General features: G+C 35.1%; 1 protein-coding gene and 2 non-coding genes across 6 annotated transcripts in view; all 3 read left to right on the top strand.

Moving 5' to 3' along the window:
• Window positions 1-15,158, top strand: part of Cep295 (centrosomal protein 295) — a 57,577-nt gene that overhangs the window by 41,863 nt on the left and 556 nt on the right. For 3 of the 4 annotated variants that reach the window (XM_076846518.1, XM_076846519.1, XM_076846517.1), the window contains 10 exons: window positions 6,242-6,394; window positions 7,430-7,533; window positions 8,051-8,150; window positions 9,052-9,300; window positions 10,087-10,226; window positions 11,149-11,323; window positions 12,452-13,104; window positions 13,722-13,856; window positions 14,759-14,846; window positions 14,957-15,121. In XM_076846518.1, coding sequence (XP_076702633.1) covers window positions 6,242-6,394; window positions 7,430-7,533; window positions 8,051-8,150; window positions 9,052-9,300; window positions 10,087-10,226; window positions 11,149-11,323; window positions 12,452-13,104; window positions 13,722-13,856; window positions 14,759-14,846; window positions 14,957-15,121 — 1,962 coding nt within the window. The remainder of the gene's footprint in view (window positions 1-6,241; window positions 6,395-7,429; window positions 7,534-8,050; window positions 8,151-9,051; window positions 9,301-10,086; window positions 10,227-11,148; window positions 11,324-12,451; window positions 13,105-13,721; window positions 13,857-14,758; window positions 14,847-14,956; window positions 15,122-15,158) is intronic. The other variant, XM_076846521.1, reaches the window with a different exon arrangement.
• Window positions 7,646-7,725, top strand: LOC143393278 (small nucleolar RNA U2-19). Its single transcript, XR_013090574.1, has one exon. It is a non-coding gene; the product is annotated as a small nucleolar RNA U2-19 (small nucleolar RNA).
• Window positions 7,899-7,968, top strand: LOC143393277 (small nucleolar RNA U2-30). Its single transcript, XR_013090573.1, has one exon. It is a non-coding gene; the product is annotated as a small nucleolar RNA U2-30 (small nucleolar RNA).

The following is a 15,158-nucleotide window of genomic DNA, read 5'->3' as shown; positions in this document are numbered from 1 at the left end:
TAAATAGATGGTTTGATAAGATAAAAAGATATTTTCATGGTTTGTTAGTTTTATACCTTTTTTGAAGATGCTAAAATTTAGAGACTTAGTTGTTGAGTACTTTTGAAAGGAAAAAACTGATTTACATAAGTAGTATTTATGTAATAGTATTTCTTGGACTTAAAGACATGTGGCATTGGGTAACCAGTATATCTGACATGTGAGGGAAACGAATTTACTGCAGACAAAATTCTTTAATATTCTGTTTCTGATGCTCTTTATTCTCTCTGCTTCTGAACTTGTCTGCATTCTAAACTTGTTTCTTGTTTGTTTTCTCTTTTCCCTTATCACTTTTCTATTTCAGTACTTTCACAACTTTTTTCCTATGTCTATTGCAGGATAATTATTAACACTTAAAATCCTGGCTTTAATGACAATTAGAACAGATGTATTTCTTCACCATACTTCTTCCTACATCCATTTACCTGGAAATATTCCTTCCTGCAATATTTTGTGAGCAGTCCTATCTGAATTTCATAATTATTTTTAGATGTCAGACTCACCAAATAATTTTTGTGATCACGTTTATCAAAGCAAATCTTTTAAGGAGGAAATTGGCATCTTTAATGATAATATAATTAAATTATATTATTTTTAATAATAATATAATTAAATTAATTAACACTAGCTGTTTTGGTCTTCAGCTATAAAGTATTGTGTCTTCATTTCTTATTGTTTGGAAGAATTAAGGAAGGTAGAAAGCCAGAGTAACCCTTTTTTTTAATGCTTTATTAGTATATTACACATAAGAGTAGGGTTCATTTTGACATAATCATACATGTATAAAATTTGATTTGCTCCATTTAGTCCCCAGTGCCTTCTCTTTCCTCCCCTTTTCTCTCCCCACTATTCTCCTTTCTTTACTCTAGTGGTCTTCCTTCTATTTGTCTGTTTACTTTTATTATTGATGCTTTATAAATACACATAAAAGTGGAATTCACTACGGCATATTTATACATGCACATAGCATAATGTTGTCAAATTTCATTCTGAATTTCTCCCATTTCCTGTCCCTCCTCCTCCTCAATCTCCTATCCTTATGATATTGATCCCCACCCCCCTGCTTCCCCATGAGAAAAACATTTGATCCTTATTTTCTGATTCTGGCTTAATTCATTTAGCATGATATTTTCTATTTTCATATATTTACCAGCAGTTGCCATATTTTTAATCTTCTTTACGCTGAGTAAAACTCCATGTGTACATAAATGACATTTTGTTAATCCGTTCATCTATTGAAGGGCACTCGGACTGATTTCATAACTTGGCCACTGTGAATTTCACTGCCATAAATTCTGAGTGGCTGTATCACTATAGTATACTGATTTTAATTCTTTTGGATAAATACCAAGGAGTGGGAAGATTGGATCATATGTGGTTTCATTCCTAATCTTTTGAGGAATCTCTACGGTTTATAGAGTGGTTGTACTAATTTGCAGTCCTTACCAACAATTATGAGCTTATCTTTTTCTCACATCCCCACCAGCATTTATTATTATTTGTATTCTTGATGATTGCCATTATGACTGGAGTGAAATGAAATCTCAGCGTAGTTTTGATTGACATTTCCCTGATTGCTAGGGGAATTGAACATTTTTCATAAATTTGTTGGCCATTTGTATTTTCTTCTTTTGAGAAATGCTTGCTTAGTTATTTTGGCAACGTACTAATTTGATTTTTTTTAATTTTAATTTTTATTTTTTTTAATTTTTATTGTTGGTTGTTCAAAACATTACATAGTTCTTGACATATCATATTTCACACTTTGATTCAAGTGGGTTATGAACTCCCATTTTTACCCCGTATACAGATTGCAGCATCACATCGGTTACACTTCCACTGTTTTACATATTGCTATACTAGTGTCTGTTGTATTCTGCTGCCTTTATCCCCCATCCCCTCCCCTCCCTTCCCATCTTCTCTCTCTACCCCATCTACTGTGATTCATTTCTCCCCCTTGTTTTTTTCTTCCCCTTTCCCCTCACTTCCTCTTGTATGTAATTTTGTATAACCATGAGGGTCTCCTTCCATTTCCATGTAATTTCCCTTCTCTCTCCTTTTCCCTCCCACCTCTCGTCCCTGTTTAATGTTAATCTTCTTGTCATGCTCTTCCTCCCAACTCTGTTCTTAGTTACTCTCCTTATATCAAAGAAAACATTTGGCATATCAGATAGAGCCCTAATATCCAGAGTATACAAAGAACTCAAAAAATTAAAAAATAAGAAAACAAATAACTCAATCAACAAGTGGGCCAAGGACCTGAACAGACACTTCTCAGAGGAGGACATACAATCAATCAACATGAAAAAAAAAAGTACATGAAAAAATGCTCACCATCTCTAGCAGTCAGAGAAATGCAAATCAAAACCACCCTAAGATACCATCTCACTCCAGTAAGATTGGCAGCCATTATGAAGTCAAACAACAATAAGTGCTGGCGAGGATGTGGGGAAAAGGGTAAACTTGTACATTGCTGGTGGGACTGCAAATTGGTGAGGCCAATTTGGAAAGCAGTATGGAGATTCCTGGGAAAGCTGGGAATAGATCCACCATTTGATCCAGCTATCGCCCTTCTCAGACTATTCCCTAAAGAACTAAAAAGAGCATGCTACAGGGACACTGCTACATCGATGTTCATAGCAGCACAATTCACAATAGCAAGACTGTGGAACCAACTCAGATGCCCTTCAATAGACGAATGGATAAAAAAAATGTGGCATTTATACACAATGGAGTATTACTCTGCATTAAAAAATGATAAAATCATAGAATTTGCAGGGAAATGGATGGCATTAGAGCAGATTATGCTAAGTGAAGCTAGCCAATCTCTAAAAAACTAATTTGATTTTTTTGTGTGATCTCTTTGAGATCTTTATATTCTGGATATTATTTGCTTATCAGGAGTATCTGGCAAAGATTTTCTCTCATTCTGTAGGCTCTCTTTTCACATTCTTTTTTTTAGTTATTCATTAACACAATATCTTTATTTATTTTTATGTGGTGCTGAGGATCGAACCCAGGTCTCACACATGAGAGGCAAGCGCTCTACCACTGAGCCACAACCCCAGCCCCTCTTTTCACACTCTTAATCATTTCCTTTGCTCTGCAGAAGCTTTTAAATTTGATGCTGTCCCACTTTTTAATTCTTGGTTTTATTTCTTGAGCTTTAGGGGTCTTGTTAAGGAATTTGGAGTGTTGACCCTATGTTTTTTCTTCTAGCATTTTCAAAGTTTCTTTCTGGTCTTATAAGTTTTTGATCCACATTGATCTGACTTTTGTGCAGGGTAAAGAATCTACTTTTATTCTTCACGTGGATTTCCAGTTTCCCCAGCACCATTTCTTAAAAAGGCTATATTTTTTCCAACATATATTTTTGGCACCTTTGTCAAGTGTCAGATATAACAATTGGGTTTGTCTCTGTGTCTTCTATTCCATTGGTCTTCACATCCACTTTGATGCCAATACCATGTTCTTTTTGTTAGTATAGCTATATAGTATAATTTAAGATCAGGTATTATGATGCCTTCAGAATCACTCAGAGTAACTCCTAAGAACCAGTCCCCTTTCTGTTTTGGGTTTTTTTTTTTTTGTTTTTTTTTTTTTGTTTTTAAGAGGGAGGAAGGGTACCAGAGATTGAACTCAGGGGGCACTGGACCATTGAGCCACATCCCCATCCCTATTTTGTATTTTATTTAGAGACAGGGTCTCACTTGCTTCACACCTCGCTGTTGCTGAGGCTGGCTTTGAATTCACAATCCTCCTGCCTCAGCCTCCCCATCCTTTGGGATTACAGGCATGTGTCACCATGCCCGGCTCCCTTTCTGTTTTCTTAAGGAGCTTATAAAGTAATGGTTTTATTACTAGGCTTTGGAAGTTTTTTTCCTGTTTTGCATTATTTGACAAACCACAACTCTTTAGGAACTGATTAGTGCTTTCTATAATTCAGATTATGAGGAAGCTCATCTTTGATTTTTATAATTTAATGAATCATGTTTGAAATTGCAAAAATGTCATCTTGTCTAAAAGGGAAATTAACATAATCCCTTATCTCCATTCTATCTTCCAGCCTTCTTTTTTCATTAAATAGCATCCACATTTCAAGTCTTAATACTTCTCTTATTGATATCTCCCAACACCCAATAAACTACCAAGTCTCAGTTCTACTCTGAACTCTTGAATCTGCCCACTTCTTTCCATTCCTGCTGTCACTCGTTTAATTCAGACTATCATTTTTTTTTCTTGAATACCTGCTAAAACTTGCAGTGTCTCCTTATTTCAACTCTTGCTTTATTCCTGTTCATTTTCCAATGGCATATTCAGAGTAATCTCCCTCTTTTTCCCCACTTAAAACTCTGCAGTGGTTCCTGTTGATTGGAGGAATGAGTCTAAATTAGCTGAAGGCCCTGGCTTCATCTACAAGGCCCTTCATGATCTTGCTTCTTGATTTAAGCACCATTGTCTGATAAATAGGTTTCTGTATAATGTCTGTCCTAACACTTCTTAATATAATTTTTTACATAGTTTACACTGTTTTCTCTGTTTGTGGAGTATCTTATAGTTGGAAGTTGAACAAGGTCAATCTTTTTTTTGGTACCAGAGATTGAACCCAGAGGTGCCTTTTTAATATTTTACTTAGAGACAGGGTCTCGCTAAGTTGTTGAGACTGGCTTTGAACTCTAGATCCTCCTCCATCAGCCTCCTCAGATGTTGAGATTACAAGTGTGCACCACTACGCCAATATAATAAGGTCATTCTTAACAAGAATGTTATTTTTCCCTAAGGAGGCAAAAACTGGTTTGGAGGAAGATGAAAAAAAGGTATTCTTGTTATGTACAAAGCAATTATTAAAATGTCATGCGGGAGGGGCAATTAGCAAAAAGTCCTAAAAGACTCCTTTTGGAGGCTGATAATAAAAATGAAGTTGAATACACTGATTTATATTGATCTTCCAAATGTTTTTCTTTTTCCTCTGTCGTTCATTTCTATTTCTTTTCTTTTTGCTTTCTAGACAACTTTCCTTAACTTGCTTGAACTTTTCATCTCAATTTTTATTCTATTAAATTGTAGTTTCCCAAAGGTTGGTTTTTCATTCTGTCCCTGTTCCCCCCACCCACCCCAGCCTTTTCATAATATTCATTCTGTTTCATGGATCTAGAATGTATCTATTCTAAACATTTACAGATTTTTTTATTTCTTTGTTAGGATTCTGTATTTTCTGTTTATCTGGAGTTCTTTTGTTTTCTCTGTCTGACATTTTAGAGGATTTCCTCTAGTGCTTTGTGTATTTGAGTAGGATACTAAATGTCCTGCTGGAGGACCGGTGGGAAAGGTATGCCTTTTTCATCAGAGACTCTCAACTTAATATCCGTAGTTCTTTTTCTTAAAAGGAAGATCCTGTAACACCTGCATAAGCCTTTCTATTAGCACTGGAACCAGACCTGAGGAAGCTGGGTTGACAGTGCAGACTTTGATGCCTGATTCCCTCAGTGTGTCTGTCACTCCCACCCTTGCCTCATTTCTGTGCCTAATGCCCCTGAATTCAGAGTGTATTGAATACTGTTTATCTAGAAAACAGGCCTCATCTCGGGATGATATTGAGAGATAGGGAGATCAGGAGACCAGAAGACCTAATTGTTCCAAGTGTGTAGTTTTAAACATGATCCCTTTTTTCTCTTCCTGGACACATCTTCCTTTCATAATATTCTAGTCCGTTTAATTCCCAAGTTTTATCTGATTCTGCACGGTAGATTGGCTTGCTTCTTTAGGGTATCTCATGGGCCTCTTGTTTTTACTTTTGTGTCAAAGTATAACAAAGAGATACACCAATTGTAAGGCTTTATTTCAGTGATTTACAAGTCACTGAATAACCATGTTTCTTATACCCATGTCAAGAACCAGCACATGAGAGAATCCTATAAATCCTTACCTTTTGCCATCCTGATTACTTTCCCCTCTCTTCTGAGCCCCTCATTTGATGTCTTTCTATTTGTTGTTGCTATTTTTGAACTTTACACCTTAAAACACTACTAATGTTAATAAGTTTTCCAGGCATTTTTCCTGTGATCAATAATAAAGTATCATCAATGTTAGGATATGGGGGTATCGTTAGTTAATCTAAATTGTCATTTTAGTTTTAGCTAGCTCTGGAAACTTAAGCAAAAATTTAATGACTTGTTTTGTTTTTTTTTTAAATTCCTCCCAGGTAATCAAAATTTTTATCAAGACAGAGACCCCATGAGGGTCTCAATAAGCCGAGAACAAATTTTCTTTGGGAGCCCAGTGGCCCGTGTTCCAGTTGGTTGTCTTCAACCAGCTGTCCAAGAGAGTGTCTGCAGCAGTGATGGTGATGAAACAGGTGAGAGATGAATATGGTGGTGTTGTGCTCAGGGATATGTGGACTAAATGATATTTATTGTAGGGTGATTTCTAAGATGATGAATAACCTCAGTGACTGTTGGTAATCAGATCATTATGGTACACCCATACTCTTGTTCTGTGCACTTGTTAAAAAATAATGAGGGCAAAGGCTGGGGGTATAGCTCAGTGGTAAAGTGTGTACTTAGCATGTACAAGCCCTGGGTTTAATCCCAGCACTATCTTATTAAAGTGGATCAATGATAAAAAAGAAGTAATGAAGGGGAGCTAAAACAAAAAAAAACCTGGTTATAAAGGGTAAATATTTAAAAAGTGGTTTACAGCTAATAAAGCAGTATTAGAACTGTATTCTATATAGTCAATAAGCATATTATACATAAAACATTTGGAGATAGAAAGATATAGAGAAGCTTTACCACTGAACTATAACCCCAGAGGCTTTATCACTGAACAGCTCAAATATAGAGTGCCAAATATAGAACTTTTTAAAGATAATATTTCATAGTACTGTATTTCATTTAAAATGTGAATTGTTACAAATAGGCTTTAAGCACAAAACTTGTAGAACTGCCAGCTATATAAAACTTACAACCCTCATAGACCTCCTACTAGTATTTACTTAATGAAACTATTTAAAAGCAAAATCACTAATATTCTAAATAAATTTCACTTCCCTTGTTCAACTTTTTCTGTATGAAAATAATAACATGCTTATAAAAAATATAATAAATGAACATATAAGATTGAAAATAGCCCTTTTCCATCTTTTAGACCTAACATTCATGTATTTTTAAAGGATTTTATTCATGAAATAATACTGACAACTACAGTTAAAAAAAAAATATGCTACTCAGTGTTTTAAACAAAAACTAGATTTTCTTTTTACTCTAAGTCAAGGCAATTTTAAAAAGTAAATTGTAGGAAAGCATAGAATGCTTTCTATGATGCTAAGAATTTAATTTTTCTAATTCAAACCATTTCCTCCCCATTTTGAATTCCGAAATTCATATTTTAGTTAAAGTCAAAGAATCTGATGTTGAGAATCATGCAATATTAAGTTATGCTCTGGAGGAAGAAGAGCATACACATCTGGATCCAGCTGTAAAACCAGATGATCAGGTTAGTAATGTCTCTGTATATACTAAATTTTAGAACTTTTTGGTTTCATATTCTCTTTAGTTTGTTGAAAAAATAAAGTCTATATTCTCTGAGATCTGCTCTTATTAAAGTGGATCAATGATGAAAATAGCCAAATCTGAACATCAGAAGACATCCTAGTCAATCTGATGCATGATCTGTAGTGTTCTGAGAAGCAAAACTTTGTAAAGTCATTTAAAACAGTTGGGGCTTGTGTCTGGGTGTGTGTGTGTGTGTGTGTGTGTGTGTTCACAAAGGTAACTGAATAACTGAGGACATGCTAATGGGTGAGAGAGATTGGGGAGGGGAGAGAGAGAGTGTGTATTTATCTAAGGCTAATCATTTCTGAGCAATGATGAAAAAATTTTACTACTGACCTTTGTAACTATGAAGGTTTCTACACTTGACCTGAGCTCAGAATTAACAACTTCTGAGGTTTTTAGAGTTTATAGAGTTTTTCAAGCTACATCATGATATAATATTTCCCTTAAATTTTTAGACTGACAAACGAATTTTTCATGAGCCATTATCTTCAGTAACTCTTTCTACTGGGAGCTTTATAAGTTATGAAAACACAGATTTGAGCCTTACGGATCCAGGTAATAACATCCAGTTTAGTTGCAATATAGTGGTGGAAGGAAACATTGCTTTTTCATAGTGTACTTGGTGGGGCAGAGCTGGGAGAATAGTTTCTTTAAATCTCAAAAGCAAAGTATTCATGCCAAATAAAACATAAGACAGTGGTTGGGCATGGTGGCACACACCTGTAATCCCAGCAATTTGGGAGGCTGAGGCAGGAGGATTGTGAGTTCAAAGCCAGCCTCAGCAAAAGCAAGGCAGTAAGCAACTCAGTGAGACCATGTCTCAGTACAAAAAAGGCCTGGGGATGTGGCTCAGTTGGTACCAAAAAAAAAACCCAACTGTATTAGACAGTGTGACATTCTAAAAGTAGAGATAGGTGTGGTGACATATGCTTGTAATCTCTGCTACTTGAGAGGCTGAGGCAGAAGGATAACAAGTTCAAAGCCAGCCTTGACAACTCAGTGAGACCGTCTCAAAATAAAAAATAAAGCTGAGTATAGTTGCACATACCTGTAATCCTAGTGACTCCAGAGGCTGAGGCAGGAGGATACCAAGTTGGAGGCTAGCCTCAGCAACTTAGCAAGTCCCTCAGCAACTGACATCCTGTTTCAAAAAATTAAAAGGGCTGAAAGTGTAGCTTAGCAGTAGAGCACGCCTGGGTTCAATCCACTCCCTCTGCCAGGTACCACAATAAATAAATAAGACTAGAAGTCACAAGGATGCTCTGTAGATCGCTAACAACTCTTTGAGAAATGTTTACTGATGCCACATTTTACCATTCAGTGGAAATCTGAGCAACTTTCTTTCTTGATCTTTAGCATTATATATTGCCATGTCTCTATCAGAATATGTCTTTAAGGAAGTGTTAAAAGGAATATGTTGTTAATGTCAAATATTTTCATTAAACTCAATTTTCAGAGTCATTTTCAGAGCACATGGACTACCGGGAACAAAAATCTACCAGCAGTAAAGAGGAGGAAATGGATATTTTAAGTTCTATAATTCCTTCAACACGAGTTATTTATCATCAGCAGAACTCTTCAGATGTTCATAAATCTCTGTTGCCTGCAGTAGAAGAATTTACATCTGGTCATACACACTTTCAGCAGACCACAAACAAATACATAAATGAAGCAGATTTGAGGCCCGAGAAAACAGACTTGCAGGGTAAAATTGTTTTAAAGGAATACTTTCATATAAATTAAGTTTTCACCTTTTATCCTTCTTAGTGTCAATTTACTGTTTGAGCTTCGTGTTTTTATCGCCTGATGCAACACAGTTATACCATAGAAAATATAGAGGGCATTTAATTAGAGAAAGTATCTGGAACCAGTTTGACTGAAGAACAAGTAAAGATTAATGAGCAAATCTTCCTTTGCTTTTGAAATGTTCCCTATTCCAGGTGGGGCCAGGTAGGGCTCAGAATTCAGAAGTCAATTTGAATTATAGGCTATTTCCTAACTGAAATTATGGGCAAAATTGAATATACCCCTTTATCATCTCCAAAAGAGGATGTTAGAGTTTGAAGGAAATGGTACATGAAGCACAATTTTGGCCCATGATAATACTGAGTACAGTGCACCTTCCCTCTTTTTTCTTTTTCTTTTTAATCATTGATCCTGAGGTGAGAACAGCAAAGATTATAGCAAAGCAATGATCATATATGGCCTGTTATTCCTAATTAACCCTAGAAGTCAGAAGCTGATAGAAATGGAAACTGATGTTCTTCAAATGTTTTAGGTCCATATTTTTAGTGCCTTGGAAATAATCATCATAGGACTTAATTTGAAAGCATCTACTGATGAAAAAAATAATTATGTTGCATTGGAGTTACCAAAAAAGGATTTTAATGAATATTTTTAGTACTCATTTTCTAGACTTTACTTTAAATTTAAAAAATAACTATCTTAAAAAAAAATAACTATCCTTTTATTCCCCTCAAAATTCCAACAGTTGACCTTGACTTTCCAGAATTGGAACATATTTTTCCAAATCTGCATCGTCAGCTCTTTAAACCCTTAGAACCGCATCCAGATTTTGATTTATCATCATTGTCATCTGGGATTTCTCAAGACGACAGAAACTTTTACCAGGTATATTAAAATAGATACTCTTTTTTGCAAGTGAATATTTAAGAACAGTTTTAATTCTTTTTTTCTTTTGTTGAACAATGGTTCTCAACCTTGACTGCCTTTTAGAAATAAAAGGGAAACTTTATTAAGAAATCCCAATGCCTTGCTGGGTGTGGTGGCACATGCCTGTAATTCCAGCGGCTTGGAAGTCTGAGACAGGAGGATCGAGAGTTCAAAGCCAGCTTCAGCAATGGCGAATCACCAAGCAACTCAGTGAGACCTTGTCTCTAAATAAAATACAAAATAGGTCTGGGCATGTGGCTCAGTGGTTGAGTGCCCCTGAGTTCAATCCCTGGTACCAAAAAAAAAAAAAAAAAAAAAAAAATCCCAATGCCCAGACTATCCCCCAGATTAATTAAATCAGAATGTCTGTGAGTGTTTGTTTTTAAATGTGGAACCAAGATTGAAGAGAGCAAATTAGAATTTTATCCTATCTGCAGTATCTTTAGCTAGTGCATATAACCCCATATAGGCCTGATAATTGTTTTGGTTTGCTTTTTAAAATTTACTTCATTGGTACAGTTTTAACATATTTAAATAAGTAAATATGACTTTGCAAAAGTTTTAAAAATATTTTCTTACACAGTGAAGGAAGTGAGATTCAAACCTGGGACTTTCTACTTCCACAGCCCAACATCTTGACATCCCATACTGTTTGAATAAATCGGAAAATTAATTTCCACTTGTTTAGTTCACTGTTTTTTTTCCTAAGTAATCTTTTTCTTACATCTCATTGACTGAAAGAAAGAATTGGGTTTATAAATCAGCAAAGTATTACTGTGTTAGTAAAGTAGTAATTAAGGAAGAGTAATATCAAAGAAACAGTGATTATTGATACAACTAATAATATACAATCAGCCTTTCCTTGTTTTTTTTCTCTCAGACCTCAGATCTTTCATCTGAAAGACACAGTGCCACTGCACCCAAAAGTACAGTTTCTTTCACAGCCCTGAGAAAGGCCAGCTTGCATCCTTTTTTTAACACTAGCCTAAACCAGCCACCAGACCTTAACCTGGCTCAAGGTGCAGCTCAGAGTTTTGCTACAGATGATATTGAGGGTAGGTATGACTAAATAAAAAATGTTAATCCATTAAATCCCAAGTTTTCAATTCTGCACATATTTTAGATGCATACTGGTGCATTAAATGTATTGGAAATCAAAATCTATACCTTGTATATCCTTTATGATCATTAGGAATGAAAATACAGGGGCTGGCGTTGTGGCTTAGTGGTAGAGTGCTTGCTTAGCATGCGTGAGGCACTGGGTTCAATCCTCAGCACCACATAAAAATAAAATATTATGTCCACCTATAACTAAAAAAATAAATATATATTTTTTAAAAAAGAATGAAAATTAAAATGTCCTATAAATAGGACACTGGAACAATATATGATCTTTCACATAGGACATTGGGCAAAAATAGTATCTGGGACACTGGAATAAAAAAGGTTAACTTAAATGATTTTTTTTATGGTTCCTTACATCCCTTTCCTTGGAGTTATACCTGGTCCCCCTAGATTTGTCCTCATTCCTGTCCTCAGTATTAGAGGTTTTATGTATTTTTGTACTTAGTTAAATAACAGAAGTAGAAAAATAAATTTCTGTTCTTTATAGTCTCATACTGGAGAATAAAACTGACCAAATTATATTGTTGTATGTATACAAATATGTAATAGCAGATCTCACTATAATGTGTTATTATAATGTGCCAATAAAACTAAAAATAACAGAAGTAAAAAATGTTTAGTTTGCATTTTTACAATATTGAACTTTGTAATATAAAAAGCAAGAGTTACCTCTTGACCCTCAATTCTACTTCTACCTCTAGTTCTAGCCTAATAGAACTTTTTTACACACATATCTATGTATATACCTATACACATGACATACATAGATGTACATTTGATTCTATTTGTTCAAAATCAATATTGTTCTTTCATAGAAGAAAATCATCATTTTGTCTGATAACCAAATTGTGTTTATTAAACATTAGAAAAAGAGGCAATATGTGTTTGGAGCTGTAGAGTTGATTGAAAAATCACTGTGACCATCTTTTATTTTTCTAGTCATATGTTTACACATCAGTATTCACTCTTAAAACTGTAGGAAAATCTTAACTTGCAGTAAACTATGAGAGATAAAATTCATAACATATAAGACTGATTTTTAAAATTTTTAAATGCAGGATCTGAACAATCTTTTCAACAGCTTCTGCCAGAGTTTTCTTCACAGGAGGGGAGCCAGCATGCTGACCTACCAAGTATTTTTAGCATTGAAGCAAGAGATACTTCCCAAGGCATGGAAAATCAGAACTATCCCTCTAAAGAACAGACTGAAATATTACAAAATAAGAAAAAAAGTGTTCATTTCCAGGTCTCTAGAGGAAATTTAAATTCTACTCACAGTTCATCGGATGAGGCTAATGTATTTCATCAATTACAAGTACAGCATAGTACTCCTTGTAGTTCTTCCTCTAGTGAGTGCTTAATAAAACATGAACAAGAAAGCAGAAGAGAAAGATGGGACTTTGAAGAACTATCAAAAAAAGATGTCCTTACAGTGTTACCCAGCCAAGGAGTCACTGAAGATGAAAATGAAACTTGTGGAGTTTTAGCTACAGATCCACATGTTGAAATTGATTCTCAGTTATGTGTAAGAACAGCGGAGATGGGAACTTCAGTTCAGACACCACATTCATTAAGTATACAAAATGAAAAATATTTTGAGAATTCAATTAAAACTGAAACTCCACAAGTCATAAACCTGTCTCAAATAGCACAATCAGAGTCTCTTAAAAGTTCCGGATCATTTTCATTACAGAGTTCCATTCCAATCTGGGTAAGTGAAATCTATGGAAAGATTTTTCAATATAAACGAAGCAATAAGGTTACTTAGTATTTCTGAGATGAAATGAGAAAATTCCCAAATTTTGAAAGCTTATGTCTAAGAATTTTACTTTTTTTTTTTTTTTTTGGTGCAGCTTAACTTTCCACTGATAAAAGATTGAAAATAAGGGCTTCATCTACAACCACAGAGGTGTTTTAGTTGGTTATTTTTTTTCCCCTCTTTTACATTCTTCATTATGTAAAACTAGTTACTTCCTTTGGAACATAATCTAGTCTTGTGGCCTACATTTGGCTGGAACTCAGTAGCCACTGCTGTCTTTAGGATATACCCTCTCCAGTTCTATAATTCCCCATCTGTCTAGCCACATTAACATTTATTTAGGTTAGTAATCCTTGCAATACAAATACCATACTATTTTACCCCATACCCAAAGTCCATTCTAGCATTTTAGTATGCTGTGGTGGGGGTAGGTCCCAAGGGGGAATCTATCTGTTGATCTTACTGTACAGTATTTTTGCATTTATGTCCACATAAGATTCAAAGTACAAATTGTATATTTTGAACATTTAAAGGGCTATTTTCAAATGACTTCCCGTTTGTTTTACCAGGAGACAGAATCTGGTCATGGTATAATGGAAGAACCAGAACTTACTTTAGTAAGCACCAGTGATATTAGCATTATTGAAGCTGAATTTGCAAACTTATCTCTAGAAGATAAGAATGAGGGAAAAGGCTACCTTCAGGTAAATTTTATAGCTCTCATTAATTTAAATATGCCTTATACAGGAATCTTGACTGAATTGGGGAACAGGATACTTTACAAGGCATGCAACATGGCTAAAGCCCTCAAAGGCCTCCTAAATGCATTGCTTTGCAGTCCCCAATATACACATTCATGATGGTGTAGATGGTAAGACTGAGTTGGAATTTATGCCTGTCCTTCCATGACCAATATTTTCTATCATAATTTTTGAGAAGCAGGTGTAAGGAATTCCAGGTCTGAGGCACTTTGAACTTTGCAGACCTGAAAAGATATTGCTGTTTGAAAAACAGTGAATAGTAAACTTTCTGCATGTTCTTTATTCCACTACAAGCAGACCATCTGATCCTCACACACTTTGTATTGTGAACCCTAACTGTACTATTGTCTATCATTGTCTATTGTTTCTTGATCACTTTTGTAATATTCCAGTTATGGTTTTAGGTCATTTCTTACTAAATGATGCAGAAAAGCGTTTTCTTGTAGTCTAAAAGCAGTGCTAAAAAAAAAAAAAAAAAAAAAAAAATCTTTAGAAAACTGTAGGTATTAAGAGGAATAAACAGATGGGAAAGAACTATTAAGAACAATGCCATATAAGCCAGGCATGGTAGTCCACTGCCTACTATCAGAGACTGAGGCAGGAGATGGCAAGTTGTAAGCCAGGCTCAGAATACCTATAATGCTGCCCCAAAAACAATTGAGACAATTAAGGTGGTGGGAGAACAAAATGTGGGTGGGAACCAAGGGTTCCCAAATAACACAAAATTTATGTTCCCCCACTTAACACACTAATAAAGAACATGTTCAAGATGTTCAAAGACTTGTACAGATAGTTGGCAGAACAATGGAGTCCTAATTTTGGTGACTGAATTTTCCTGTCTTTAGGTGAATGAATTTATTCCATCAAAAACAGAAAATTCAGATCATCCAGTCATACCAGAGTTTTCTATGCAGAAGTCAACAGAATCTACAGGTATGTCTAGAGTTATCTGAAATGGTGAGTCTAGGGATCACACCTTTTAAGCCCAGAATAAACTACTATATACTTAAATTCAGCATGACCCCAACTCTTTCTTAAAATAGAAACACTGCCAAAGTGTACCATGGCAGGAAGCTTACAAGAAGCATTTGTAAAGAGAAAAAAATCATTTTTGGAGAGATCCTACCAGAGGCAGAAAGAAATAAGGAATAAGAGTAAACTCACTGAAAATTCCCAAATCAAAACAGTTAAGGAGAAACAGTGTACAGGTATGCTGTCTTTGAATTTGAAATCCATCGACTCAAC

Source organism: Callospermophilus lateralis, chromosome 2 (assembly GCF_048772815.1).
Source record: "Callospermophilus lateralis isolate mCalLat2 chromosome 2, mCalLat2.hap1, whole genome shotgun sequence".
NCBI classification, from domain to species: domain Eukaryota; kingdom Metazoa; phylum Chordata; class Mammalia; order Rodentia; family Sciuridae; genus Callospermophilus; species Callospermophilus lateralis.
Note: the sequence above shows the minus strand (reverse complement) of the source record. Positions and strands in the feature narration are given on the sequence as shown.